The 26,474-nt window shown below is 37.6% G+C and overlaps 1 protein-coding gene across 2 annotated transcripts in view; it reads left to right on the top strand.

Annotated features, from left to right (window-relative positions):
* LOC107756296 (tetratricopeptide repeat protein 37-like) overlaps nucleotides 1-15,068 on the top strand; it is a 24,600-nt gene extending 9,532 nt beyond the window's left edge. Inside the window, exons 26-41 of one of the 2 annotated variants that reach the window (XM_016573330.1) lie at nucleotides 1,286-1,427; nucleotides 1,881-1,974; nucleotides 2,096-2,173; nucleotides 2,280-2,404; nucleotides 2,527-2,650; nucleotides 2,747-2,971; nucleotides 4,185-4,257; nucleotides 4,379-4,432; nucleotides 4,509-4,620; nucleotides 5,219-5,347; nucleotides 5,448-5,572; nucleotides 8,871-9,035; nucleotides 9,335-9,487; nucleotides 11,199-11,329; nucleotides 11,635-11,764; nucleotides 14,147-15,068. In XM_016573330.1, the coding sequence (XP_016428816.1) occupies nucleotides 1,286-1,427; nucleotides 1,881-1,974; nucleotides 2,096-2,173; nucleotides 2,280-2,404; nucleotides 2,527-2,650; nucleotides 2,747-2,971; nucleotides 4,185-4,257; nucleotides 4,379-4,432; nucleotides 4,509-4,620; nucleotides 5,219-5,347; nucleotides 5,448-5,572; nucleotides 8,871-9,035; nucleotides 9,335-9,487; nucleotides 11,199-11,329; nucleotides 11,635-11,764; nucleotides 14,147-14,224 (1,938 nt within the window). In that variant the 3' untranslated portion in view covers nucleotides 14,225-15,068. Of the gene's footprint in view, nucleotides 1-1,285; nucleotides 1,428-1,880; nucleotides 1,975-2,095; nucleotides 2,174-2,279; nucleotides 2,405-2,526; nucleotides 2,651-2,746; nucleotides 2,972-4,184; nucleotides 4,258-4,378; nucleotides 4,433-4,508; nucleotides 4,621-5,218; nucleotides 5,348-5,447; nucleotides 5,573-8,870; nucleotides 9,036-9,334; nucleotides 9,488-11,195; nucleotides 11,330-11,634; nucleotides 11,765-14,146 lie in introns of both variants that reach the window. The other variant, XM_016573329.1, reaches the window with a different exon arrangement.
* Nucleotides 15,069-26,474: the final 11,406 nt, after the last annotated feature.

Here is a 26,474-nt window from a genome sequence, read left to right as displayed (position 1 = left end):
CAGAGGCATGTGCTCCGGTTGTATTGTAAACAATGGCATCATCTATATTGCTTATCAGTTTGAGCCCAGTTTGCAGAGGATATTAGTGAAGAGGATCATGCAGAACCTGTGCAAGCACGGCTTTTAATGGTATGTTTTTTGATTGTTGTTGTCTCATACTTTTAGATACAATGTTATTTGTAAATGCTACTGCTTCTGTTAGCTTTTAATATACGGTTTTATTTAAAGCTGATTAAAGGTTTAATACAGTACGGCAACCGCAAGCGCGTCCATGTATAACGCTTCTCATAGCTATGTGAAAATAAGTGTATAAATGGAACAGTTCATTGTTGGAGCTGAGCTGAATGAGAGAGAGAGATGCAGAGCAGGGGACGCGAGGAACAGTATTGAGAACCGCTGCTTTTGAACATTGATTTTGAAACTTGTGAATCCATTAGAATCGTTAGAAGACAGAATCACGATTCATATATGAATAGATTTTTACGTGCACCCCTAGTTTTCTCTTCCTCTTTTCTAAAGCAGTGCAGCATTGCCTCGCCCCCTTTGTAGCGTGTTTCCGGGGGCGGGGTTTGTCTGGGTTTGCGATGTCACGAACCCGGGAAGTAACTTGTTGTAGTCCCTATGAGCCGTTTTTGTAGGCATTAAACTGACAGAATTTTAAAAGACTATATCTCCGTTTGCATTGAACTTTCAGCACAGCAACTTTGCAGATATTGTTTATGCTCAAACAGCAACATTACACACTAACTAACGTTAAAAAAGTGAAATCGCAGTCAACCACCCCTTTAAAAAAAACAGTAAAGTTGTGAAATATTATTTCAATTTAAAAGAACTGTTTTCTTTTTGCATATAGTTTAACATGTAATGTATTCCTGTGATGGCTAAGCTGACATTTCAGCAGCCATTACTCCAGTCTTTAGTGTCATATGATCCTTCAGTCATAATATGCTGATCATATTATGACTATCATTCTAATATGCTGATTATTATTCTTATTATTATCACTGTTGAAAACAGTTGTGCTTTTTCTTTTTTAGAATTCTTTGATGAACAGAAAGTTCAAAAGAACACCACTTATTTGAGAGAGAATTTTTTTAATAACATTATAAATGTGTTCACTGTCACTTTTAATCTATTTAATGCATCCTTACTGAATAAAAGTATGAATTTCTTTAAAAAAAAAAAAAGTACTGACCCAAACTTTTGAAGGGTTCCGTAGTTTCTTCTTTAGGATCAGATAATTGATCAATGTTTTGCTTGCAGTAACATGTTTATTTGATGTTAGACGGAGGGAGTGAAGGGTTATGCATACTGGGTTTGCTCCACACTGCTGGACAAGAGCAACAGAGACTCTGAGCTCTACCTCTACAACATAGTCCAGATGAACGCCATCTCTGCAGCCCAGGTGGCTCTGAGCAAGTACACTGGTATGAGAACACAAACACCGCATACTGTTTTAAAATATTGCAAGGGTTATTATGGGTCTGTAATTTATTGTGTGATCTCCAATTTTTGTAAAAAAAAAAAAAGAAGAAAAAATACTAAAATATCTTTAACCAAAGCTAAAATTTGAAATAAAGTTTCTTTCTCTCACCCACATGAAATGCTTTAAGTAATACGAATACATTATCTATAATCTGTAACCATTATAAAGTATGTCAATACATGAACGGGGCACTATATGCATGTTTTATAGGAAACCAGTTAAAGACCCCTGTTGTATTGAATGATTTCACCAGGAATGCAGGTGGAATGGCTAGACACAATTAAAAATGTGTTTCTCCCTGAATATAAAGGAAATGATCCATGTGACAATGATAAATTATTTAAAGAAGAAGTGAGGTAATGAAGCTCAGTGTACTCTCTCTGTTTCACACCAGAGAGGATTCAGACAGACCCAGACGCCTTCATCATGCTCGGATACCTGAACACACACCTGCAGCTGAAGAAACAGGCCACCGAGGCATATCGCAGGTTTGTTACCTCTAGCTATTTATACATTTGGAAATTCTGTCCAGCCAGATGGCCAGTTTCTGACACTAATCTGGACCACACTGGTATTAAATCGTTCTTGGATATATTCTGTTCTCCAAAGAGCTGTTGAGTTGCTTCAGGCGTCCCCTCATACAGACCAGCTCAGCTTTGCTCTGAGGGGTTATGGACGTGCCCTCAGGTAAAACTCACTTCCTACAACTATGCTGACAGTCATTTCATCCATAGCAATATCATTAGAGTTATCAGTGCGAAGTAATATATATTTTTTCTTATGTCACGGCCAGTGATGATGGACAGTGGGAAGAAGCAGTGCGTATTTATTCCTCCACACCACTAGAGGAGCTCCATGATCTCATCGGGCTTGCGCTCTCTTGTTTCAGAATCGGTCGCCTGCCAGAGAGCGTTCAGGGTGAGCAGTCATTGCAATTTTGTGATTGTTGACTGGTACCATCTCAAATAGTACCCACAATTCCATCTGAAAGTACTCAAGCTTGTGATTGTGTTGCTGATGGTGTTTGTGTCCATTTCCAGCCTATGAGAAAGCCCTTATAGTTGCCTCTAGCGAGAAGGAAAAAGCCTGTATACTCACTGCACTTGCCCTGATACAGCACAGGCTGGGCAGCATGGATCATGCCAAAACGCTTCTCTTCAAGTGGTAAACTAACTACTCAGCTGTCTCAGAGCAGCACATTTTCTGCTTCAGCCGTCAAAAGCAAAACCCTTCTCCTCTTGTTTATGTTTGTGTGTGTAGCTCCATGCTGAAAGAGCCAGTACCAGAGAGTCTGCAGTGTCTGTGTGCTCTGGGTTTGGTTCTTGGTGATGTTACCCTGGCAAGTGCTACGCTTACTGAGCTGCTAAAACTGGGGGAACCTATAGGAGGCGCTGTGGAGGAGCGCTGTCTGCTCACTTGCACCCTGCTGGCCCTGCAGGGCAACTTTAGCGGCGTACACAGGGAGGCTGCTAGGGCTATACACAGGTACTGTATAATATTTAGAGATACTGTGTCTCCTAATTTGATACAATGTGATAAAGCAACAAGAATCTATCACTTTTGCTTCTGTGTTAATCTGGGTTTTTGTTCTAACAAAATGCGACAAACAATACTATAAATTTATCAGTGTCCAAAAATCTTGCTTCACCTAGCTATTATATAATATATTAGTATTTTAAGATATATAAAAGTACATATTATATTAAGTACTATTCATATTACTATTAATATTCATACTATTCAGATATGTTCTGATTACCTGTAATTTTGTTGCATAGAATCTTTCAGCGTTTATTATCTTTATATTATTAAATTAATACTTTTATACAGCAAAGGACACATTAAATTGATCAAAAGTGAACTTCCTGTTAGTGTAAGAATCCTGAAAAATTTAACATGGTTTACAAAAAAAAATGGAAGCAGCACAACTGTTTTCAAAATTGACAATAATAATAAATGTTTCTTGAGCAGCAAATCAGCATATTCAAATGTTTTCTGAAGGGTCTTGTGATACTAAAGACTGGAGTAAGGACTGCTGAAAATTCAGCTTTGCCATCACAGGAATAAATTATATTTTAAGATATATGCAAATAGAAAACATTATTTTAAATTGTAATAATATTTCACAATAGTACTGTCTTTACTGTATTTTTGACCAAATAAATGAAGCCTTAGTGAGCATAAGAGACTTCATTCAAAAACATAAAAAATACAGTATATTATTATATTATATTATATTTCAAAAACATTATTATATTAGATTAGATTAGATTAGTTGTTGCAGGAAAATCTGCTTGGAGCCAGATTGAGATCAAAATAGACCTTCAGTTGTTACTGATCAGCTGAAGCCCAGACACTTCACTTACTGAATATTCGTCCACCCTCGTTATGTTTTGTTGAGTGGGGAATGGAGGACTTTGATTAAATTAAACGCTCTTCTTTATTTGTCCAATAGCAAGTGACTTTTCAATGTCCTCCTTTAATCTCGTACAAAGATGTGAAAACAACTCAAATGCTATTAAAGGGAAGACGCTCTAATCTAATTAACCTCAGCTATGAATCATTGCATTTGGTTAATTAACCCAAATGTCAAATGAGGTACCAGAACACCCCAGAATTACAAGAATTCTTCTTTTTCTTTTTTGAGCCATTTTTTTAATAATAAAAATATATATGTTTGACATCTGCCATGTTGTAGGAACCCAGGAAATCCATCTCTCTGGGCTCTTCTCTCCCGACTGGTCCCACAGTACTGCCCCAACAAAGCCGATGTGAGTATTCTCATATCAGCTTTCATATATATTCACACATATTTTAGGAGAACTCGTATTCTTAAAGGAATAGTTCACCTGTTATAAAAGTATTGATTATAAGTGTTCTTATTTTCATCAGGGAGGTGCTGTGGCCGGCAGTGTGGCATGTCATGCCAGCTTGACGTTTGGAAAGGTAATTTAAAATTTGTGGATGAAATCTTGTGTCAAGATCTGCGTCTATTAAAGAGTTCAACTCTTTTCATCTGTAGAGGGCGTTGCTGTACAGTGGAGTGAATCAACTGGCCTCAGGCCGGCACTCTGGTGAGGACAGAAGACGCAATGCTCTGAAAACAATCCAGAGAGCTGTACTGCTGTGTCCAGGTAAACCGAGTTACAATCAGACATGCTGGATCAGTTCTCAGGTTATCTGCTAAATAACAAGTCACTAACTGAAAGATTCGGAAGATTCAGAGACAGAGTTTCCAAGACCCAGATCCTGTCATTTTCTAATCCAGACTAATAGCAGACTAAGGGAAACCGACCAAAATCTCTTTCTAGGAAAGTCAGTCTCTTGGCATTTAATGACATAATGTTGACTTTAAAGCATGGGAACCTTGAAATATGCAAATAAGAATTAATGTTGAAGTTGTAATGAGCTTTGGCTTCTTGTTCAAGAAGGTTGTTAATGTAGTTTTGGACAGAACACACTCTTCTATAACCCTAAAAGATGAAAATATTCCATTTGGATAGTAAGAACCTTGCATTAAACATGTCAGCAGGAGTAAGTTCCAAGTGTAATGCATAGAGTGTATTTAAAGAGAAGCCAAGTCTATGTGAAAAGTTTGAGCAGAGAGAGGAGATGCTGAAACATAGATATATCAACCAGATGAAAGATTTGTCTGCAGCCTAGGTAGGATGGCAGCGATTCAGTGTTGGATTGAGGGTGTCCTGTGTCTTTCTCTCTGTATGACAAATGCAGATGATCCTGCTGGGTGGGCAGGGCTAATGGCCGCCTGTCACACAGAGAACACCGCATGCTTACTCACAGGCTCCGCCCCTCGCAGAGAAGATCTGGAGAGGGCGCACATGACCCTGGTGTCTGAAAAAGGTCAGTGAGACTTGAGAATGTCATGTCAGTGTATGTGTATATATGCTGATGGGAGCACGACTCTAAGGCTATGTGCGTTATGTGTACGATCTGTTCTCAGTGAAGAGCCTGCAGGCAGAGGACGGGCTCTTGGCTCAGGCCCTGGAGGGATGGGTGCTGCAACAAGCCGTGACTGGACTCAAACAGAGCAGCCAATATGACCAGGCAGAGACTCTTTGCTCCCAGGTACATGTACACATGCATGCTCTCTCTTTGTGTCACGCCGTCCCCCATTGATGCATCTCTCTCTTGTATAGCAGAGACTCTTTGCTCCCAGGTACATGTACACATGCATGCTCTCTCTTTCTGTGTCACGCCGTCCCCCATTGATGCATCTCTCTCTTGTATGAATCGGGCACAGGTGCAAACACAGACAGGTTGACCTGTTCTTGGGCTTCAGAGCAGAACCGTGTGCCTGTTTCATGTACTGACACGGCACCATCTGTCTAGCATCCATCTATTGTAGCTATCTGTCTGCTCAAAATGCTAGAGCTGTTCTGTAGTGTAGGAGTGTCCAATCTTGCTACTATAGGGCCAATATTCTGGATAGTTCAGCTCCAACTTGCCCCAAAATGCCTGCCTGGAAGTTTCTGGTGATCCTGAAGACCTTAATTAGCTGGTTCAGGTGTGTTTAGTTGGGGTTGAAACTAAACTCGGCTCTCTCAAGTCTCAAAATTTATATAGCACATTTTAAAGGGATAGTTCACCCCAAAATGAAAAATTCTTCAAAACAGTTGACAGCAGCCATTGACTTCCATAGTATGGAAAAAAATACTATGGAAGTCAATGGCTAAAGTCAACTGTTTTGCTGCCAACATTCTTCAAAATTATCTTCTTTTGTGCTCAACAGAAGAAAGAAACTCATACAGGTTTGGAACAACTTGAGGGTTAGTAAATGACAGAATTTGAAAAGGGAAGTTATGTTCCATAAATTTGTGGCATCAATCAAAAATGACACCTTTATTTTTGACAAGCTTTATGTTTAATGCCCAAAGTAAAGATAGTGGGCCTCTAACACAGAAACGAGCGCAGATCTGAGCTCACAAATCAAATTACTACAGGATTCATGTGTGATTTATGAAACATTTGTATGCTACCAATCCCATCGTACGAATGATCGTATGTTGATAAATGTAGCGGCTGAAAACAATTGTCATTTGAATTTCACGCCCCTAAAAACACCCGTGTTTAAAAGCCTTGCCCTAGAGTTTACGACATAGAGAAAGTAATCCAGCCAAGAAGAGGAAGTAAGCTCATGAAAGAGAAAAATTATCTTACTCCAAAAACACCCGTTAACCTCATAATTGTAAACAATTACGTTAATTTATCTATATTAAATACTGGTAAATATAACGAAACATTATAAACACTATATAGCCTATTTAGTTCCCCTCACTCCACAACAAATCCTTTAAATTTAACGGTATTCAGAACGGAACAAGAATGAAAAATAAGCAGCTATAAAGTTAGATATTAAGCTATGAAATAAAACACAAATTAGGCTATAGTGGCATTCATTATAAACAGCATACAAACGCCAAGCTAAAATGAATTTATTTAAAGTGAAACTGAAATGGCACTGGGCTCATGAGACTCTCTCATTCGACAAGAATTCAAATGTTTCCATTTTTGCTGTGTAACATTTGATTGCTAAACTTATTCATTATGTAAACAAGGACTTGTACTTCACTCGTGTTCCATCATCCACGTAAAACATTGTCATCTCCATGTGCACAAAAATGTGTTTGTTGGGGTGCTGCACGCTGATTTTACAGTGGACCTTTTAAATTGAGCAGTGGAACTTTTATGTTTGGTTGACTGCATTTTAGTTTGGTGATGAATGGCTGAAATGTCCAGTTAGCAACACTAGAACTGATATGTTGTGTGTGGGCACGAGGTGCCTGCCTGGATTTAATAAAATAAAGAAAACAAATAAAATGCATTGTGTCACAAAACGAGCATAGCCTATTTTTCTTTTGTTAATCTGCTAATTATTTTATAATTAATTATAATTTCTATTTTAATTATTAAAATTATATATTAAATATAATTTATTTTATATACTTAATTTCCGTTCATTGAAGCGCTGCAGGTGTGTGATGTGACGATGTGTGAAACCTCATGGTCTGTTGTTTATGCTGCTATTTGCGCATATAAAGCTAAAGCCCTGAAAAAAATGACATTCTAATCTTACTGGTTAATGATCGACTAATGAGCTTTGGTTATCAGTCAGGACAATGTCCGCCAGATTTACTATGCTGTATACGCAAGTTCTGGTCAAAACTCAAAAACTTGTGTACATGAGCTGAGAGCTGACGTGAGATTTGATCGTAGCCACTGCTCACGTCCATTACTATTGATAAATTGACCGTACATTCAATTTTCTGTCGTACATTCATTTTGTAAATGAGGCCCAATGTCTTAATTAAATACACTTTTGTTAACCCAGCCAATCTAGTAAAATGCATGAAACTGCATTTAAAATCTGAATAAAAAATTGTATATGTGAACAATATGATTTATGCAGTAAATAAGCAGGTTGAAATGCTCATGACAGATGACAGTCACAACATGCATCTCACAGCGAATGGCTGCCGCCTACTGTTTTTCACCTGTCGTTTGCATAAATTTGAGCTTGGAAAAGTTAGATGCTCTTGGTCACTCTAAACTGGTTCTTCAATTCACTGTCAATCCCACAAATCTGGTACAAAAGAACTGAAACTTTGCACTGCTCAATCGGTGCCAATGGACACATACCGCAAGACTTGAAATAGGTGTGACAGACAGAGGAGACATGAATATGTGCAGTGCTGGGGGCCTCCAGGAAAACCACTGATCGAAATTAACTGGTTTTATGTTATTTTATATCGTACTGCATTAGGTTACACCATTAAAAAAACATTTTAATGGTTAAATCTAAGTATAAATGGATCTTTAAGGTAACACTTACCACGTTTCCACTTTGCTAGATGCTAGAAAGTCTTCTAAGCACGACGAAAAAATATACATTGAGTCACAAGTCTTTTAAAAGTATTTGTAAGTTTTAGGCAAAGTATAGACAAATATGTTTAAAATGATGATAATGTTGAGATCATATGACATTTGTGTTGTTTAACACAAATATCAGACAAGCTCACCTCAAATTCTGATATTTTCCTGGGAACATCAACTCATGTTTGGTTTGGTTCAGCTACCAAATCAGACATCAAGAGAGTATGTCTGCACTATGTTTGTACTTTCTTCTACACTGGAAGCTCCTGTCGTCAAGTCAAATTCCTTGTGTGTGTAAACATACTTGGTAATAAAGCTCTTCTGATTCTGATTCTGATGTTGCACACCAGTCAGCCTGTGGTAATGATAAGACAATAAAGTTGGTGAGGAGCAGAGAAGCTAATGCTGTCATACTGGTTAGGAAGTAAAACTCAAACATGTATTTACTTTGTGTCCCTTTAACCGTTTGTATACTTCCCTCTTCCTCTCTCAGGTTCTGAGTGTTTCTCCAGAGCATCCCGTGGTGTTCTTGATGTTAAGGCAGGTTCAGTGTGAGCGCCTCCTGTTGTCTGAAGCCAGTAACTGTGTTCCTCTTGCGGTGCTGGATCAGCTCAGTGCTGCGGTCATGGCCAACCACACATCTGTGTCCGCCTGGCATGTACGTACACTCAGCATCTCACATGAGGAGAGCTTGGTGTCAGTTTGATTTCAGAGTAAAAGTCGATGTGAATGTGAATCTTGCTATGTTATACATATTTCTTTTTAAATGTTGCCATTTTGGTTTCCCCTGGTCAAAGCTGAATGTTATCAGCTGTTAATTTCACACCTTATTAAATCACACAGGAGATTTTCAATGAAACCAACAAATGGTTTTATACTGTATATTGGAAGGAGGTTTAACAAGGTTTAGACATGTGGCAACTAGAGAGTTGTTAATTTGATCTCGCTGTCTCTCAGTGGTTGGCAGAAGTGTACCGCTCTCAGGGTCTGCTGGCTCAGGCCTCTGTGGCATATAGAAAGAGTCTTCAGCTGGCCTCTCAGCTCGGTGACCACTTTGGGAAGATGAGCAGCCTGCTCCGACTAGCCCTGCTAGCGCTCATGCCATGTTTGGTGAGTACCAGATCTATCTTGTACAGGGATGTTGGGAGAAATGGACACAGTTTTCTCAAGACGCTTTTTATAATATACAGTGTGGCCCAAATGACTAAAATCATTTAAACACAGTACAAGTAAACAGACAGATTTTAAAAAATGTAAATACAATAAAAAATATAATATAAATTGTTGATTTATGTATATATATATATATATATATGTGTGTGTGTGTGTGTGTGTTAAATTTAAATGTCAAATACAAAGTCTACATGTGGTCTTAGACTTCAGACATGCAGTTACTAATTTACCTGAATATTAATGATTGAAGAATAATGCAGAATAGAAAAAGTAACACTACTTTCTTTGTGAAAATAGATTTTCTTTTTTTTCTTTTTTTGCTGTGGTTTCTTTTAAGTTCTTCTTGTAGATGGAGTACCTCTATACAGCTGTCAAACCTTGCAAATCCCAAGTCTTTACGTTAGCTCAGAGGATGTGCAGTGGGGTTTCAAACACAAATATATGGCAGCTGCAGTCTGAATCCTGTCCTAACCGTCTGTTAGACAGAGAGGAACGGTTTACTCAGGAAAGAATACAGCTCATAATAACTCATGAGATCACTGTGTGATAATCCTGCAGTCTTCATAAAATACTGACTTGGATGGATGAACAGCTATGAAAAGACGTTCAAGCAAGCATGCACTGTAATATGGCAGACAATCGTGGGGAAAATGATGAAAGAAAGGAGTCCAATTGTAGTGCTGTTGACAGTCTAATAGTGGAATGCTAAACAAGGTTATCAGTTCACTCTGCGCTCATACTAATGTGTTTGGTTAATTTAACTTTTAATTATATATAATACCATTTAAAGTTTGGGGACAGTAAGATGTTGTTTTGAAAGAAATTATTAGTTTTATTTAGCAAGGACACAGTAAATTTATCAAAAGTGACAGTAAAGACATGTTATAAAAGATTTCTATTTCAAATAAATGCTGTCAGTTTGAACTTTCTATTGATTAAAGAATCCTGAAAAAATAAGTGTATCAAAGTTTCCACAAAAATATAAAGCAGCACAACAGTTTAAACATTGATAATAAGAAGAAAATGGAGTAATGGCTGCTGAAAAGCTTGATCATCACAGGAATATTTTTTCTTTGTCATTTTTATATAAATTTTTTATTACATTTGTAATACATCTTGCTGTTTTCCTTGTAACATTTTAAAGTAGTTTGCCTGCATTTTAAAATAGTGTCTGTGTGACCGCTAATAAAAATGAACATTATATTATTTTGGGCTAAGCCTCTAACAGCACCTTCAGGCATCTTTCTTGCACATTTTCTCCCTTTCCCTCTGCTTCCTCTTCCTCCCTCCCTTTTCTTTTTGTCTATCCCTCTCCCCTCCATCTTCTGTCAGCTTATTGCCTTAATTTTAGCTGACTGCAGCTTTGCCTGTTAAATTGAATTAGACCATTAGACACTTTGTGGCTAGCCTTTCATTGCTTTTAATTAAAGCGTATCAGCCTTCAGCGTATCCAGACTCTGGTCATATATTAGTCTGAACTTTGCCAGCTAAAATACATCTAAAATCCTTTTAAATCCTTGTTATAGAAGACTTTTTTTTTATTTTTTATTTCTTAATCCTATTGCACAAAGTTTATAGACTAAAACAGACCATTTTACAATACAAGTAAATACTGTGTAAAGATATCTAATTGTACTTCTGACAACAGGCTGGTGTTTGTGTCTCTGAGTGGAAGGATCTGGTGTTGGAGGCCAGTGCTGAAGTCTTAAAGATGGGCAGCTCACCAGTAGCTCTGCTCTTCCAAGCCTTACTGCAGTTCTCTATAAAGATGGGTGCCAGGTAGGGCCATTACACAAAGCACAAGGTACTTTTGTGCCACTCTCTTGCTGCATTTGAGAGGATTTTTGCATATAGCTTTAGTAGGGTTTTGTGTTCAAATCACATTTGTCACCCTGATATTCAGTCAACATGTCAGATCAGCCAGACCTGTTCTGTGCCACATGTTTGTATTTCATTGTTTGCCTCGTCTTGGCATTGCATTCTTATTTAGTCTATTTAAATATGAAATATATATCACCTTTATTTATGATATCAGAGGTTAAACTGGGTTAGTATCTGATTGATCATGTTTTGTTCTTCTACAGGGAAACCCGTCGCCTGTTGGAGAAGATTGTTTATGCTTCAGCCTCAGGGAACTCTGAAACAATAGCGTCAGTGGCACGTTGGTACCTCCTGCGCCACCTGCACACCAAAGATGACCTGGAGCTGATAGATGTGAGCAATTGCATCCACTCGCTCTACTTGAAAACAAATGAGTTACTCAGGCTGTGTTTCCCCTAATCAGATTCAATTCTAATGTAATAAAGCATGCTGAAACTGCAAATTCAGCCACCTACTGTATTAGGATTAATAGTCCTGCCACTTTAAGAAGTTACTCCGAATGTCAGCTCATTAGGTGTATAAGACACCTGTCCACACAATCTGTATCTTCCATTCCAACCTCTCCCACCACCATGCGCAAGACTAAAGAGCTGTCAAAGGATGTCAGAGACAAGATTATATAGTAGATCTGTACAAGGCTTGAATGGGCTACAAGACCATCAGCAAGAAGCTTGGTGAGAAAGAGACAACTGTTGGTGCGATTATTCGGAAATGGAAGAAAAACAAAATAACCATCAGTCGGCCTTGGTCTGGAGCTCTGTGCAAGATCTCGCCTCATGGGGTGAGGATGATCATGAGAAAGGTGAGGGATCAGCCCGAACTACACGAGAGGAACTTGTTAATGATCTTAAAGGGGTCATATGATGCTTTTTTAAAGATCATTATTTTGTGTATTTGGTGTAACAGAATATGTTGACATGCTTTAATGTTCAAAAAACACATTATTTTTCAAATACTGTACATTATTGTAGGTCCTCTATGCCCCGCCTCTCTCAAACGCTTCGTTTTCTACAAAGTCCCTCCTTCCGACAAGCGCAGTCTGCTCTGATTGGCCAGCTGACCCAGTGCATTGTGATTGGCCGAACACCGCAAGCACTCGTCGGAAATGTAACGCCCCTTACCATAATCGCGAGCTTCAGCTTTGAACATAAATGTAAAGACAGAGCCCGAAAGGGGAACAGAGTCGCGTGACAGACACAGTAATGATGCAGTACACAAGCCGCAGTTAAGACAGCTGACTTCACTGTGATGTGACCCTGTCTCTCTCTCTCTCTCTCACACACACACTCACACACACACATGATGCGCAAAACTCCGCATTTGAACAGTCAATGGCAAATACTTAAACTAATAACAAAACATACTTACAGTAGCTGATTCAGAAGTGCCAGATTGTCATAGGAAAGTCAGTATTACCTCCTCTCCTAGGTTCACGAAACGGTCTTCCATAAAATGCATTGCTGTTCTGTTGTAAGTGTTCTTAAAGATTCCTAAATGCATCTACTTTCGGAAGGCCAAATAAAGTGCTTTTGCTTTCGCCTGGAAACACACAGCGTCTCCCTGACATGGCTGCTTGAACACTAACTGCGGTTACTGAAACCATGCCTTCTTTCTTTGCGTGCACATTTGGGCGGCATTATGCAAATATTTCCACATAGTGAGGTAGATATGTGGGGGCGTGTTAGAACGAGCCGTTTTAGGGGGGCGTGGCAGAGTCTTAACTTTGATAAAGAATATCTCTTTGGTTTTGAGACTTTAGTCTTTGCAACTTCAGGGATCTTATCTATGCACAGCCAGCTTGTAACGCTCCAAAGAGAAAGGAAAACTTGAAATCGCATCATATGACCCCTTTAAGGCAGTTGGGACCACAGTCACCAAGCAAAACATTGGTAACACACTACGCCACAATGGACTGAAATCCTGCAGCGCCCGCAAGGTCCCCCTGCTCAAGAAGGCACATTTAAAGTTTGCCAGTGAACATCAAAATGATTCAGTGAAGGCTCGGGAGAAAGTGCTGTGGTCAGATGAGACCAAAATTGAGCTCTTTGGCATTAACTCGTCTTGCCGTTTTTGGAGGGAGAGAAATGCTGACTATGATCCCAAGGACACCATCCCTACAGTCAAGCACGGAAGTGAAAACATTATGCTTTAGGATTTAGAGAGGCTCTGTAAAGAGGAGTGGATCAAAATCCCTCCTGAGATGTGTGCAAACCTGCTGACCAACTATAAAAAACGTCTTACCTCTGTGCTTGCCAACAAGTGTTTCTGCACCAAGTACTAAGTCATGTTTTGCTTGGGGGTCAAATACTTATTTCACTCACTGAAATGCAAATCAATTTCTAACCTTTATATAATGTGCTTTTTTTGGATTTTTTGGTTGGTATTCTGTCTCTATACGTAAAAATAAACCTACCATAAAAATTACAGACCATTCATTTCTTTGTAAGTGGGCAAACTTACAAAATCAGCAGGGGATCAAATAAATATTTCCCCCACTGTATTAGTGTCTGTAGAGCCTTCAGAAGGTCCCCAGAATCAGGAACAAACGGATCGTTTTATACAAAGGGTCACAATGAGGGTTCAGAACAATCATTTTTCGTATATATGACCGTTGAAGTAAATATGAAGTAAACCTAAAATTACACATTAAAATCATTTTTAAAAATCCAAATGTCATGACCCCTTTAAGAATGGCATTGTGTTTTGGTCTTGTAGACCCTGTTGGTGAAGGCTACAGCAGAAGGAGACAGCAGACTGGTGGATTTCCACAGACGCCTTTACCCATCCAGCTGAGACAGTCCAGCGTCCTCACATCCCACAAGAGATCTGCACCTCACCATCTAACCGTCAAACAGCTCCAGTTGTTCTGCTTTATCTCCTACAGACTCAGCAGTTTACTCAACGATCAATGTGTTTACAAATCTGAAAGTCTTTACATGACCAAGTGCATTTCATTATGTACAGATATCTCTTGCTAAGCTAATTTAAAAAGACATCTGATCTATATGAATGGCTCTTCTAATAGCAGTTTATGGTATAACTGAATTAGCCTATGCTTATTGTATTGCATTCACATGCGCATTGACACATGAAAAATTACGTTAATGAATTATTATTAATGGATTATTTTTATGTGCCTTCCCCACAGAGACAGTTTTTCACCATAATTAGTATTGCCACTGGGCTCAGCTGACTATAATAAACAAAATCTACTGCTATTGCTATTATGTAACTCAAAAGAGTCATTGCTTTGCATCCAGAATCACTATTGGGTGCATTTGAAAGTGCAGCAGGGGGATATCTGCTCTTCAGATAGTCAGATTATGGTCAGAGAAGTCAAGAATTCAAATTAATTGCTTTTTATCTAACGCAGTTGACTTTGCCATACAGAAGCACTGGCAGAACTAATGGACCTCTGTTTTTTTCCACTGTCATTTCCAAATAACTGATTGTACTCATCTCTGCAGAACTGACCTATGGTTGACTGTAGAAAGCCATCGAGTCTCTGAAATATTAAAGCGCATACACGAAAACAGAAAAAAAGAGGGAATTAACAATAATGGCTTATTATGTTGGGTGTATTTATGCTTTGCAAGTATGCATTGGTGGCTTGGAAAATTAAACGAAAACAAAGCGATCTTGTTTGTTTATTCCAGCATTCATTACAATCAATACTGGCCTTGGGATGTGCAGACAAGCACAGAACAATTCCTCTTCCTAGTCTTTCAGTATTGAGTCTGCATAAGTATTGTGCTTCTAATCTTGGATTTGCCGTAATTGTACCTTTGATCTATGATCGTTCACTCAGAATCTGACTTTAAAGTCTGGTCTGGCAAAAAGAGATTTAAAGGAAATGACCTCACGCAAACTGGCTAAATCCTTTTTTTTTTCAATCTAGAAAACAAATGCAGAGCTTATTTGATTATATTGTCCATCTGCCCACATTCTGCTGAATCATACTTTGTGTTCTCACACAGGTTGTATATGTGTATATGTCTTCTACAAGAATAATCCAATCAGGGCTCCTTCAGTCCTATCATGTTTCTCTGGATCTGTCTAATGTCTCGTTGCAGCTCTCCTTTGTCCAGCTTGGCTTTGGTGTCGTCGATGTGTCTCAAAGACGCAATGGCATCATGAACCACCTGGAACCCTAGCAAATATAATAGAGGAGATCACCTTCAGAAAGCTGTGGGAGCATTGACTCTGTGGCAGAAGTGTGTGTTAGATGTCTCATCTATAATGCATCACCCGCCTTCGGTCCGTCACAGGAATCTCAAAGAGAATTTGAGAGTGAAAGTCGTGTAGTACTGTACAGTAGCCTACGTCTTAAAGCTGAAGCTGTTACAGTGAACGTGTTTTCTTTGATGGGTTTGTTTATTGAGGTTGATTTGGTCTTTTGTACTGGATGCCTGGAAAACGGCATATTCTCTCAATCCATAACATTTCGAAATTGAGCAGTTGGAAGGAAATATAGATAAACTAATAAATGTCAAATCTGCTAGGGTGGAGGATACCCAGCAGGCTTGCCTGAACATTAAGCTTCAAATTATACCAAAAGACTGATTTAGTCCCAATTTGAGCCATGCTTCCTATTTGCACATTAATTTTCCAAGCAAACAGCCTGCAAAAACAGCTTCAGGAGAGATCAATTAGGCCATTTATTTTGGCTAGTATTGCATGTCAGGCAGCTAGAACATAATCTTTCCAATCTGTTGTTAAGAAATTACATCATAACAGCTAAAGCGCTAGTTCATTGGTCAGATTTTGGCTTGCAATAATTTGTTGATGCTGAGGTGTGGGTAGAGAGGCACCAAATATGATGGAGTAAAAAGTTCTTTGTTATACTTTAGCTTTTCATATTCACTAAGTTAAAACGTTTATTGTGCATGTATGGTTATGTCATCCTCGTGTAAGTCTCGCCTGACTGGTACTCCCTCCTCATCTGCTCTAGTTCTTCTCTGAAGCACTGCTCCAAAATGCTGATCTTGCTGTTGAGTTTGTTCTCTGAGCGCTTGGTCCTGTCAGGTGATCGCACCTTCTCCAACTGTGCCTCCAACCTCTCCAGATGGCCAGAGAGAAGAGCCATGTTCTCCTTTAGCTTGCTTTCCACTTCAACCTAAGTACATATTTTGCACAAGATGTATACATATAGTTTTAACATGTTATTGGATACGACAATGTAAATGTATGTGGTATTGCCAGACTAGATTTGCTACACGCACTGCTGGTGCAGACACTGCTTCCTACTGCCAAAAGATGCACAAACATGCTGCTATGAGCATGTAAGATATGCTGCTGCATGAATAGGCAAAAATAATTAAATGAGCAGATCTAGACAGGTGGAGGTGGAGGGTTTCTTATAGCACACTGCAAATTCAGTTTACAGCAAACACTGAACCAGACTATTTAAATGTTGAGCGAGAAAGCTCAACGGCTACAAAAACAGCAGAGGCCAATTAGCTTGTGTCATGTAAATATGTGATGCAAATGACATATAAGTCTGCGCCATCAAGAGTTTAATCACTTAAGTATATACTGTATATATAAAGTTATATATTATTAATGTATTTAATTATATGCATAATTTATCAGTAGGTGTGCTCTCTACAAAGGCCTTTCAATTGTAATTTGAGGCCACAAACATTATACCACTGTGAAATTTCACTATGGTGTAGCTCACTTGTTATATTTACTCCGAAAGAGGCATTCACACATTTACCGCCCTGTCCTGCAGCAGTGTGTGCAGCTGCTGGCTGCTCTGTGTGTGTGATTGAACTGTGGTTTTCATCTGCTTCTCTGCCCACTTCCTCAGTCTCGCTGTTTGCTCCTCCACCTCCCTCAGACCACTAGAGATCCTGCATAAATATACACACATACATGCCACATTACATACTACACTTGTATTAACTAATGTCATTAAGCTATTGTGATATTTATAATGTATTAACAGACTCTTGGTCTTGTTATGGCAAAGCTATGATATAAAATAAATTCCAACATCCTATGTTTATTGTCAGGTCAGGTCAAGGCGTCTTTTTGTGATTTAAATTCTACAAAACAAAACAATACCAAGCAATAGTATGATAATGTATGTTGCTTCTTCAGTGTTTGCCATTTCATAACTGTTTCAAAGTTTGGTGTAAATGTTCAAAGGCCTTTTTATTGTGGCCAAAACTATAATGGCATGTGCTTATACATAAACTGACTTTCAAAAATAATTCAACACTGAGGAATATTAATTGAAGTAAAAAGTTTGTCAACTAGCCCTGACCTTTAGGTAGACCTTTACCCTTTAATAAAGGTTAAACTGTGTCTAATAGACATCACTCTCACATTTGGGCTCATGCTATAGTTCCCGGCTTCTTTCTCAATGTGTTTATTTTTCTTTGGCCCATATGCTTCTCTTCATGAGTCACACTGTAAGATATCTTGACTCACCACTATTACATAACAGCCCAAGCATAGCCAGCCAATTGCTTTGATTCTGTCACATCATGAAAATACGCCTTCCACTGGGATCATGGGCAAGGCTCCATTTCAGCGTGCTGAAGCTGCCACCTGTGCTCCACAATGCAGTCAGGAACTAATATTGTCACAGAGATGGAGAGCATCACCTTGCACATGCCATGATGCCCATGTGGCAGCACATAGAGTGGCATTGCACTATTTGGAGGCATATTTGGTGAGTCACTGGTTCCCCTAGGAGCCATTTGGTGCCAAAACACCAGGCGCTTCTCAAGTTTTCTATTTACATCAGTCTCAACAGAACAAATCCTCCTTACAGCAGATTTGATAGAATTGGCCGGTGGGAAAGTACCGCAATAAGTGATGTCAGAGCTGTCAAGTCCCTTCACTAGTGCCCTTCACAGTTGAAATTTTATTAGAAAAAACTAGAGGCCTAGAATAGATTTCAGGTGATTACAGGTCTGATTATTGTTTCTTTTATCAACTAAATATCAGCAGTCCAGCAGCCCAAATCACTTTGAAAACATGTCTGCCAAGTAAAATAAATAAATGAATAAATAAATTAATTAAAAATTAAATAGTATATAGCTTCAGTATATTCCAACTTGGCATGTCACATCTGGTTATGAGACATGCAAGAATCAATGGAGTTTGGCCTTTTCTTTTTCTCTTCTTTTTTATATTATCTTTTATTGGTAAATACAAGAAAAATACAAAAATATACAAGAACGGGTGCCAGAGTACTAAAAAGCCTAATAACATTCCATTTGAAGGATATTTTTACAGTATATCAGCTGCAAAACAATATTTAATTTCTTCTTAATGACACTTTCCATATCAAAAACATCTTTGTACAGTATGAATACAATGAATACAAATAAATTAACAATTGATTCCCTGTCATTTTTCAAGTCACAAAAGTAATGTTTATTTCAAAATGCTCCAGCAGATGTTTTAGTCAATATACTGTATATATTTTATGTAATATTTTGTGTAAAATTGTATTTATTTATTTACTATTCAGAATTTGCACCAGTAGTCAATATACTGTATATATTTTATGTAATATTTTGTGTAAAATTTTATTTATTTATTTACTATTCAGAATTTGCACCAGTTCAAAGCTCTCGCTCTCTCTCTCTCTCTCTCTCTCTATATATATATATATGTATTATTTGTTTTACTAAAACTATTGTATTTTTAATGTCAATAAATTAGAATAAAATTTGTATTACATATTCACTGTGAATGGTGTTTGGCATTACCGACATTGGTTAAGTGAATAATTCAATGACTCATAAAGACAGAACACAGTTTCATTCCTGAATGAATATTATACTCTCAAAAAATAAAGATATAAAAGCTGTCATTGAGGTGGATCCTTTCAAAGGGTACTAATATGTACACTTTAGGTATTAATATGTACTAATAAGCACCGGGGTAAATATAGTACAAAGGTGTACCTTTTGAAATGATACTGCCCCAGTGGCAGCTTTTGTAGGACTACTTTATTTCTGAGAATGTACATGTAAACCAGTCAATGACTATACTTAGAAGAGGCTTTAATTGCTCTTACTTCAGATCCAGTCATTGTATCTCCTTCTTATTCTATTTTTAATGTAAATAAATCAGAATAAAACTTGTATTACATATTCACTGTGAATGGTGTTTGGCATTACCGACATTGGTTAAGTGAATAATTCAATGACTCATAAAGACAGTCCACAGTTTCATTCCTAAATGAATATTATACTCTCAAAAAATAAAGATATAAAAGTGGATCCTTTCAAAGGGTACTAATATGTACACTTTAGGTATTAATATGTACTAATAAGCACCGGGGTAAATATAGTACAAAGGTGTACCTTTTGAAATGATACTGCCCCAGTGGCAGCTTTTGTAGGACTACTTTATTTCTGAGAATGTACATGTAAACCAGTCAATGACTATACTTAGAAGAGGCTTTAATTGCTCTTACTTCAGATCCAGTCATTGTATCTCCTTCTGTAAATCTCCAGTAGTGTTCCTCTGAGAAATGAACTTCTCTGACAGTGACATCTCTAGTTTTCCTACATCCTGAGACAGCTGGCAGATTACAAGGCGAAATAAAACGCAGCTGACATCACACACACTTCACATAGTTTTCATTGTCCTTCTAGCTCCAAACTGTATCAAATCGAGCTGGTTAAATAGCCTTGGAAAGGTTATCCCCAAATGTAGCATTCCTAAACCAGTTATCATTTAAAGAAACAAATACATATTACATAAAAATGTAAAATTAATGTGTATTGGCATGTTTTGACATCAGTGTGCATGGCAAGCTAGTGTTCCCATGTGTATTTGACATACACAAGCTCCGGCTGTCCTCGTCCCCTTTCATTTTCAATTACCGTTATGGTGTGTGGTGCCCACTCCCCAGAGCTAATGCACTGCAATCACTGTGATTTACTGTTACTCCCCACACAGTCACCATGCAGGGACTCCAGTTTATTTGGATGACAACGCTGCAGTTTCCCCAGTGGAAGAAAGGCCAAGGCTGATGCAATTTCATATCTAATGCACATACTGGCTCGGTCACAATATTTATTTGTGTATGCCTAATAAAGGAAAACAAATGCAGACATGCCAATACCAGAAAGAACCATGGTATTTTATTTTAAACATTTATCATGGTGATACTATGTTCTTTGACATGCATCTTGATACTATGGAATTTTTTGAAGTAAAAGTAAAACCGTGCATGAAAATGACAGGGAGCACAGACTGTGTAATAAATGTCTCTGCTGTAATTATCAGGGAGTCATTACCCGATCGCTCTGCTCCTCGATCTCCACCGTCTCTCCACTCCTTCAGCACCTCGGATTTCCTGGAAAGGAATTGGACATTAACACTCCGATAAGACCCAAGAGACTTATACCACTCCCTGCTCACTTACCTGGATGCTCCGTGTTCAATAAACCTACTGTTTATATTTCACCTTACCTCAGTGTCCCGTGTATCTGCTGACAGTAATACAGTTCTGTGTTTTTGTATAGTGTTGGTTTTAAAATGAATGCCTTTTGTGTGAATATATTTTAGCAATGTCTCGCCTTGAGCTCCATGTCTTTCAGTTTCAGTTCCAGGACCGAGTGTAACTCGCTCACTTCCTGCTGGAGTTTCAGGATGTCCCGCCATGCAGCACTAACGTCTGATGACAATTTAGCAATGCTAGCATCACATCTAAGGCAAAAAGAATTTCAGACCACTAAGTATTTCATCTCTTCCTGTTCAAGTTTTACTGATATAGCGGAATGTACTATAATTTAAATGTTCTAATTACTATTATTTTGAAGTTAGTATTGTTCCTAATTAAAGAAATGGGAGTGAGTAGGTCCAGCACTGACAATTATATGGTTTAGTTCATTTGCAAGATAACGAAAGTGCTCCCATTGATCTTAATTTCACTTATCCATATTTTACAAATATATCAATAATTGCCTAACCATGACAAAATGTAGAACTGCAATCTTCACAATTGCGCCATAACTTTGTTGTATCTTTTATAAGGAAAAAGTTCTTCCTATCTTGTATGAAAAAACATGTTATGCATTTACTTGAACTAACTGCTACTGACTGTTACTTGAAATAGTTTCTATGACCTTATAATTGTAATTAACTCTCTTAAGAACACGAAAATGTTGACGTTATTTCTCCACAATGCAACTGAGTAGAGGCAGTTTTCTAGCTGAAAATGAGCAGTAACGTAGCAAAAAGTGTTTTGTCAGTTGTGTTACTGCAATACAAAAACATGTTTGTTAACAAAATTTTAAAAAAGACAGATAGACTAAACAGACTGTTTATTGAAAAATCTATGAAAAATATCTGAAGGATTATTTTGAAAGGTCAGTGGTTACTAGTGAGTGACCTCATCTGCCACTGTAGAATGACTCAGAGAATGACAGAGAACTTCTGATTGGTCACGCATCTTGTTTATGCACAAAAACAGGCAAGACCAGTTTAGATGTTTTTCATGAGATAATGAATACATTTACTGTTAATGCATGAAGAGGTGTGAATATGGCAAGATGGGGTGGACTTGATAAGAGAGGAGTCAAATTTTGCTATAAGTTTGATTTCTGTTAATAGTGTTCACCGTTTGTTTGAATACATGTCATTAACTAACTGTATGATTTTTACTGTACATTTATGGACATCACCTTGGCATAGTCATCACTGATAAGCTACTCCTAAATATGTAGAAACTTTCATTTTCTGTTAAGTTGCTTTGTATCGTGAAAAGCGCTATACAAATAAACATGAATTGAATTGAAAAGGTAATGTAGCCAGCAAACATCTCAGTTTGTCTCATCATGCCCAGTCTGCTGTGTCTATGCCTGGATGGCATCGCTGAGCCTCTGCCCTCTATCTATTTCCACATTCATTTCTATATGAATATTAGGCTTTTTTTTGAATAAACAAATGCCAAGAACACATCTCGCTAATAAATTCACTAAGCTGGTTGTTTGGAAATATACATTCTTACACATGAGCGATCACTTCATTTTCAGCCTCATTGTTATAAAACATCATTAGCAACACAATCACAATCATTTGCAAATCACTCTTATAGTATTGCGAATAGTCTTTGAGTTCATGGTCATGTATTTATAAATTATGGCTATTTTTGGTGCAGCAGTTAACATAAGTGGACCTCAGGGAAAATAAAATGGAAAAAATGCAAGCAAAAGGAGAAATGATGAAATTCATATTTATTGCTTAATTCATCTAATAAAATGAAATAAAAATAAATAAAATATTGGTGTAAATTGTGACCTTGACTTTCTGCCTCTGAGATCCCCAATACCTGTCATGTTCTTGTGATCCAAGCTTTCGACTGCAAAAGTTGTTCCTGCAGCAAGGCTGTCTCTCTCAATAATCTGGGCTTCCAGCACCTGGAGAGACAGAAGATTGTTCTGTCCTCGCGGTCATATAATAGTGGGATTTGCTCATATCAGCAGTCACCCTTCAGTAGTCAATATAGTAGTAGTAATAGCTCCTTAATTGGATAATGTACCTTGATATTTTGTCATTTTAGAGGGAAAGACAGAAGTGGTTTAGCCCAAGCAATTACACCTAGCAGATTCCTAATTTTTTTCCATTGCTAATCAAGCCTGTGTTTCTTGGTTACGTCATTACTGTTCATGGACAAAAAAAAAATCTGCCTCATTCTGGCTGTGGTGACTGCTGAGCTTTGATTTATTTGATTAATTAATTTTTTATGTACATATTCTGCATAATGTATCCCATCAGGTAAATGGCTCTGCTGGCCGGCATGTTCCCTCAAACTGTACCTCGCTCATCAAGCATTGTTAATTTTTTGCTTTCACATTAACAGTAAATGTAAAACTTTGAGATGCTTTTATCATAGGTGTTATTGATCTAACTGTCTATCAGTGTAATTGGTTCAGACCTTTCTGAGAGAGATAGAAGAAAACACAATGAGCCCCTTTTACATTTCAGGGTTCTCAGAAGCAGAAGTCATCATAGACTTCATAAACTTCTATAGCGGTAAATGGAAACTACAACAAATATTTGTTTGCATTCTCACTTGCCCCAACAGCAAAAGAAAAAACCCACAATAGTGTTTATACGACTGTCCAAAAGAACAGCAAAAAATTAAGAGAATATGTTAGTCAAAAGAGAGAAAGATGTCAAATTTGCTGTCACTCCTTCAGTTAATTAGCGTTAATTAGTTTGATGTAATTTAATACCAAGGTAAGAAAATATACATTAAATTTTTACAAATATAATATAATATGATATGATATGATATAATAAATCTTATTTTTTATCTTATTTTAATTTTAATCTTATTTTTGCACCTGGATGTCGAGCTGATTGACTGATGGGCAATCATTCTAACAGATTATTAATTCCCATTTAATATAATATAATATAATATAATATAATATAATATAATAATTGTAAAAGTTATTTTTGCAACTGGATGTCTTTGCTGAGCTGTTTGACAATGTAAGTTATGATCTGAATGTAGTTCTCCAGTAGTTTTCTAGCAGAGGACTCCATCAGGACTAAACCCTGAGTTGCAATCACCACATCGTCCCTGATCTTCATGGCTTGTTCCAGTAGAATGCTTCGAGTGCGTTCCTGATTGGTCATGCGGCTCTCCATATGTCCTATAAACATTTAATTCAAAACATAATTACACAAATAGAACTCATTTGCTAGAGTTTTTCATTTTTAGGCCTTTAAACATTAACAGTCAAGCCCACATATTTTTAAAGTAAAGTAATCTGGCAATAAAGAATTTTTATTTTCAAAAGCTGGTCTCCAGAAACTTAATTTTAAAAAGATCTCTTCATCACAGGCAAACAGCCTGTGACATCTCATTACAGTGTAATGTGAACTTATTTGATGTAATTTAATATCATAAAATGTATAGTATTATTAGTAAACAGAGTCTGAGAATGCTTTACTTTGTAAAAGAAACTACAGTAAAGAGCCATACTGTCGAAATGAAGCTGAATCAAATGCCTCTGGAAGCTAGAAGAAGCACAGCACTGCTTTCTCTTACATTGCATTAAATGTAGTGAGCATAACTCAAGGGCTCCAGCAAACTACATCAACTATTGATTATCTGCCGCTGAGTACAGTTTCACCCTGATGAATAAAGTATTCATTTAGCAGAGGTGAATGCTTTTGATTGAGCATTTACAGATTTAATAGTTAAAATGTGTATGTATGTGGGCTATATATAGTATATATAGGCCTATATATAAAATGCAAAGTAAAGCTGAAATCTTTACTTACTTGTTTCCCTGTAGTCTGTGTTTGTTTAGTTTGATCTCTTAGCTACACATGGCATGTTCTGACAGGAGTGTGTCATTATAAGCCTACTTGACAACTAGATAACGCAGTCAATTTTATTTTAAAATCGTACATCTGCTTGTCTAAATATAATCGCAAAAGATGACAGCTTTAGAATGATGGACTAAAAGCAGTTCATCATGCTATAATTTAACAAGAAGCATAATTAAGTATCGAAATAGAAGCCAGACATCTCAGACTCCTCATTAATTCTCATGGACTTTTCTGACCAGACTACCAGTAATGATTTCCCTTTTGTGATTTGTAACACATCTATTATGCAATAGCAATGTACTCAGTATCTCCACGCTTCATAGCTAAGTGGTGATGGTCTCTTTAGGGAAATTATTAAAGTAATGTCCTAACGTGTGCTGCTACTTGCTGTGTGTAAAATCAATTTGATACACATAAACATTTAAAACATCACAGTTCTTCGTCAAACAGACATGCCTTTACAGCAGCTGTTACATAGAATTAAATAATTCAAACTGTAAGATCTTTAAAAGGAAATATGAGTGGGTTTTATTGTGGGTGGTATTGTCTTGGCTTTGCCTTCACTTTTAAATTGAAAACATGGCTATTTATACTGTAAATGCTAGTAATTTTAATGGAAAAAGAATATGAAAATGATATAAAACCTGTCAACTGATTAATTCTAAAGGTGTCTTTACACAGCCGAGGTAATCTGTGCCTGCTCACAATTCAGTGTAAAGACGCAATGGCGCATAAAGCTAGACTAAATTATGCCTGCTCAGACCCATTCAGCCCCTCATCAAGGTTGGGATTGATGTGTAAATGCATTTATGCCACCACTGTGCAACATTAAACAGTCCGTACAGACACATAAATGCTACAGAAACACTTCTGTGCCACCTTTGCAGTGTAGGCTATATTTGCCAATTGTCTAACCATACATATGTTAACGTCATAAAAGACAATACATAATAAGTTAGATGTTAAATGTTTTGAGTTAAATGTTTTTTTTTTCAAAAGTAAAATTATATTATAGATATTTATGTCTATTAATGTTTACAGCATGTTGTGATGGTGTTTGTGTTTCTATGTTGCCACATCTCTGCCTTTATGTTAAGATTGACTACTGGAGAGGCATTTTTGCTTATCTTTAAATCGTGTGTCTTCCCGGTGTGCCACCTGTATTATTATCAACACGTTTTATAGTAACAAACAACATTTAATAGCTCAAATAGCTTGTATTAACATTGTAATAGAATGACAAATGCAGACCTGTATCGTAAAATATACACTCACCAAATTCCTTATAATTACGGACTTTCGCCAGAGGGCGGCGCATCTTTCAATTCTGCAATTATGTATTAGTGTACTGGCTGTTTCTTAGGTTACTGTCAGGTCATTAAGTCTTTAAAGAGTGAATCAGATGCCCAGTCACGTTTATTTCACAGGTAGCTAACCCTTGTTGGTGGCTATTCTTCCGATTTTTCCCGCCTACAGAGCTATTTTATTAAATAAAAACAAATGGTCCAGTAGGTTTAGTTTAGTTTACTTCAAGGTTAAGGTGCCGTGAAAGACCCTCTGAATAATGTCACTAGTATGACAGATAAAGTGAATTTGTTGTAAGTGCCTGAGTGTCATTTGCGATCAAGAGCACGCGCTCCTGTGCGCTCGCCCGCGCGCTTCAGTGTCACTGGCGCTCCGCGCGCTGACAGCCTGCTGCCGCTGCCGGACGGGAACT

This window comes from Sinocyclocheilus rhinocerous, unplaced genomic scaffold, assembly GCF_001515625.1.
Source record: "Sinocyclocheilus rhinocerous isolate Xijiao unplaced genomic scaffold, SAMN03320098_v1.1 scaffold1043, whole genome shotgun sequence".
In the NCBI taxonomy this organism is placed as follows: domain Eukaryota; kingdom Metazoa; phylum Chordata; class Actinopteri; order Cypriniformes; family Cyprinidae; genus Sinocyclocheilus; species Sinocyclocheilus rhinocerous.
This window is presented reverse-complemented; position numbering and strand designations above follow the sequence as displayed.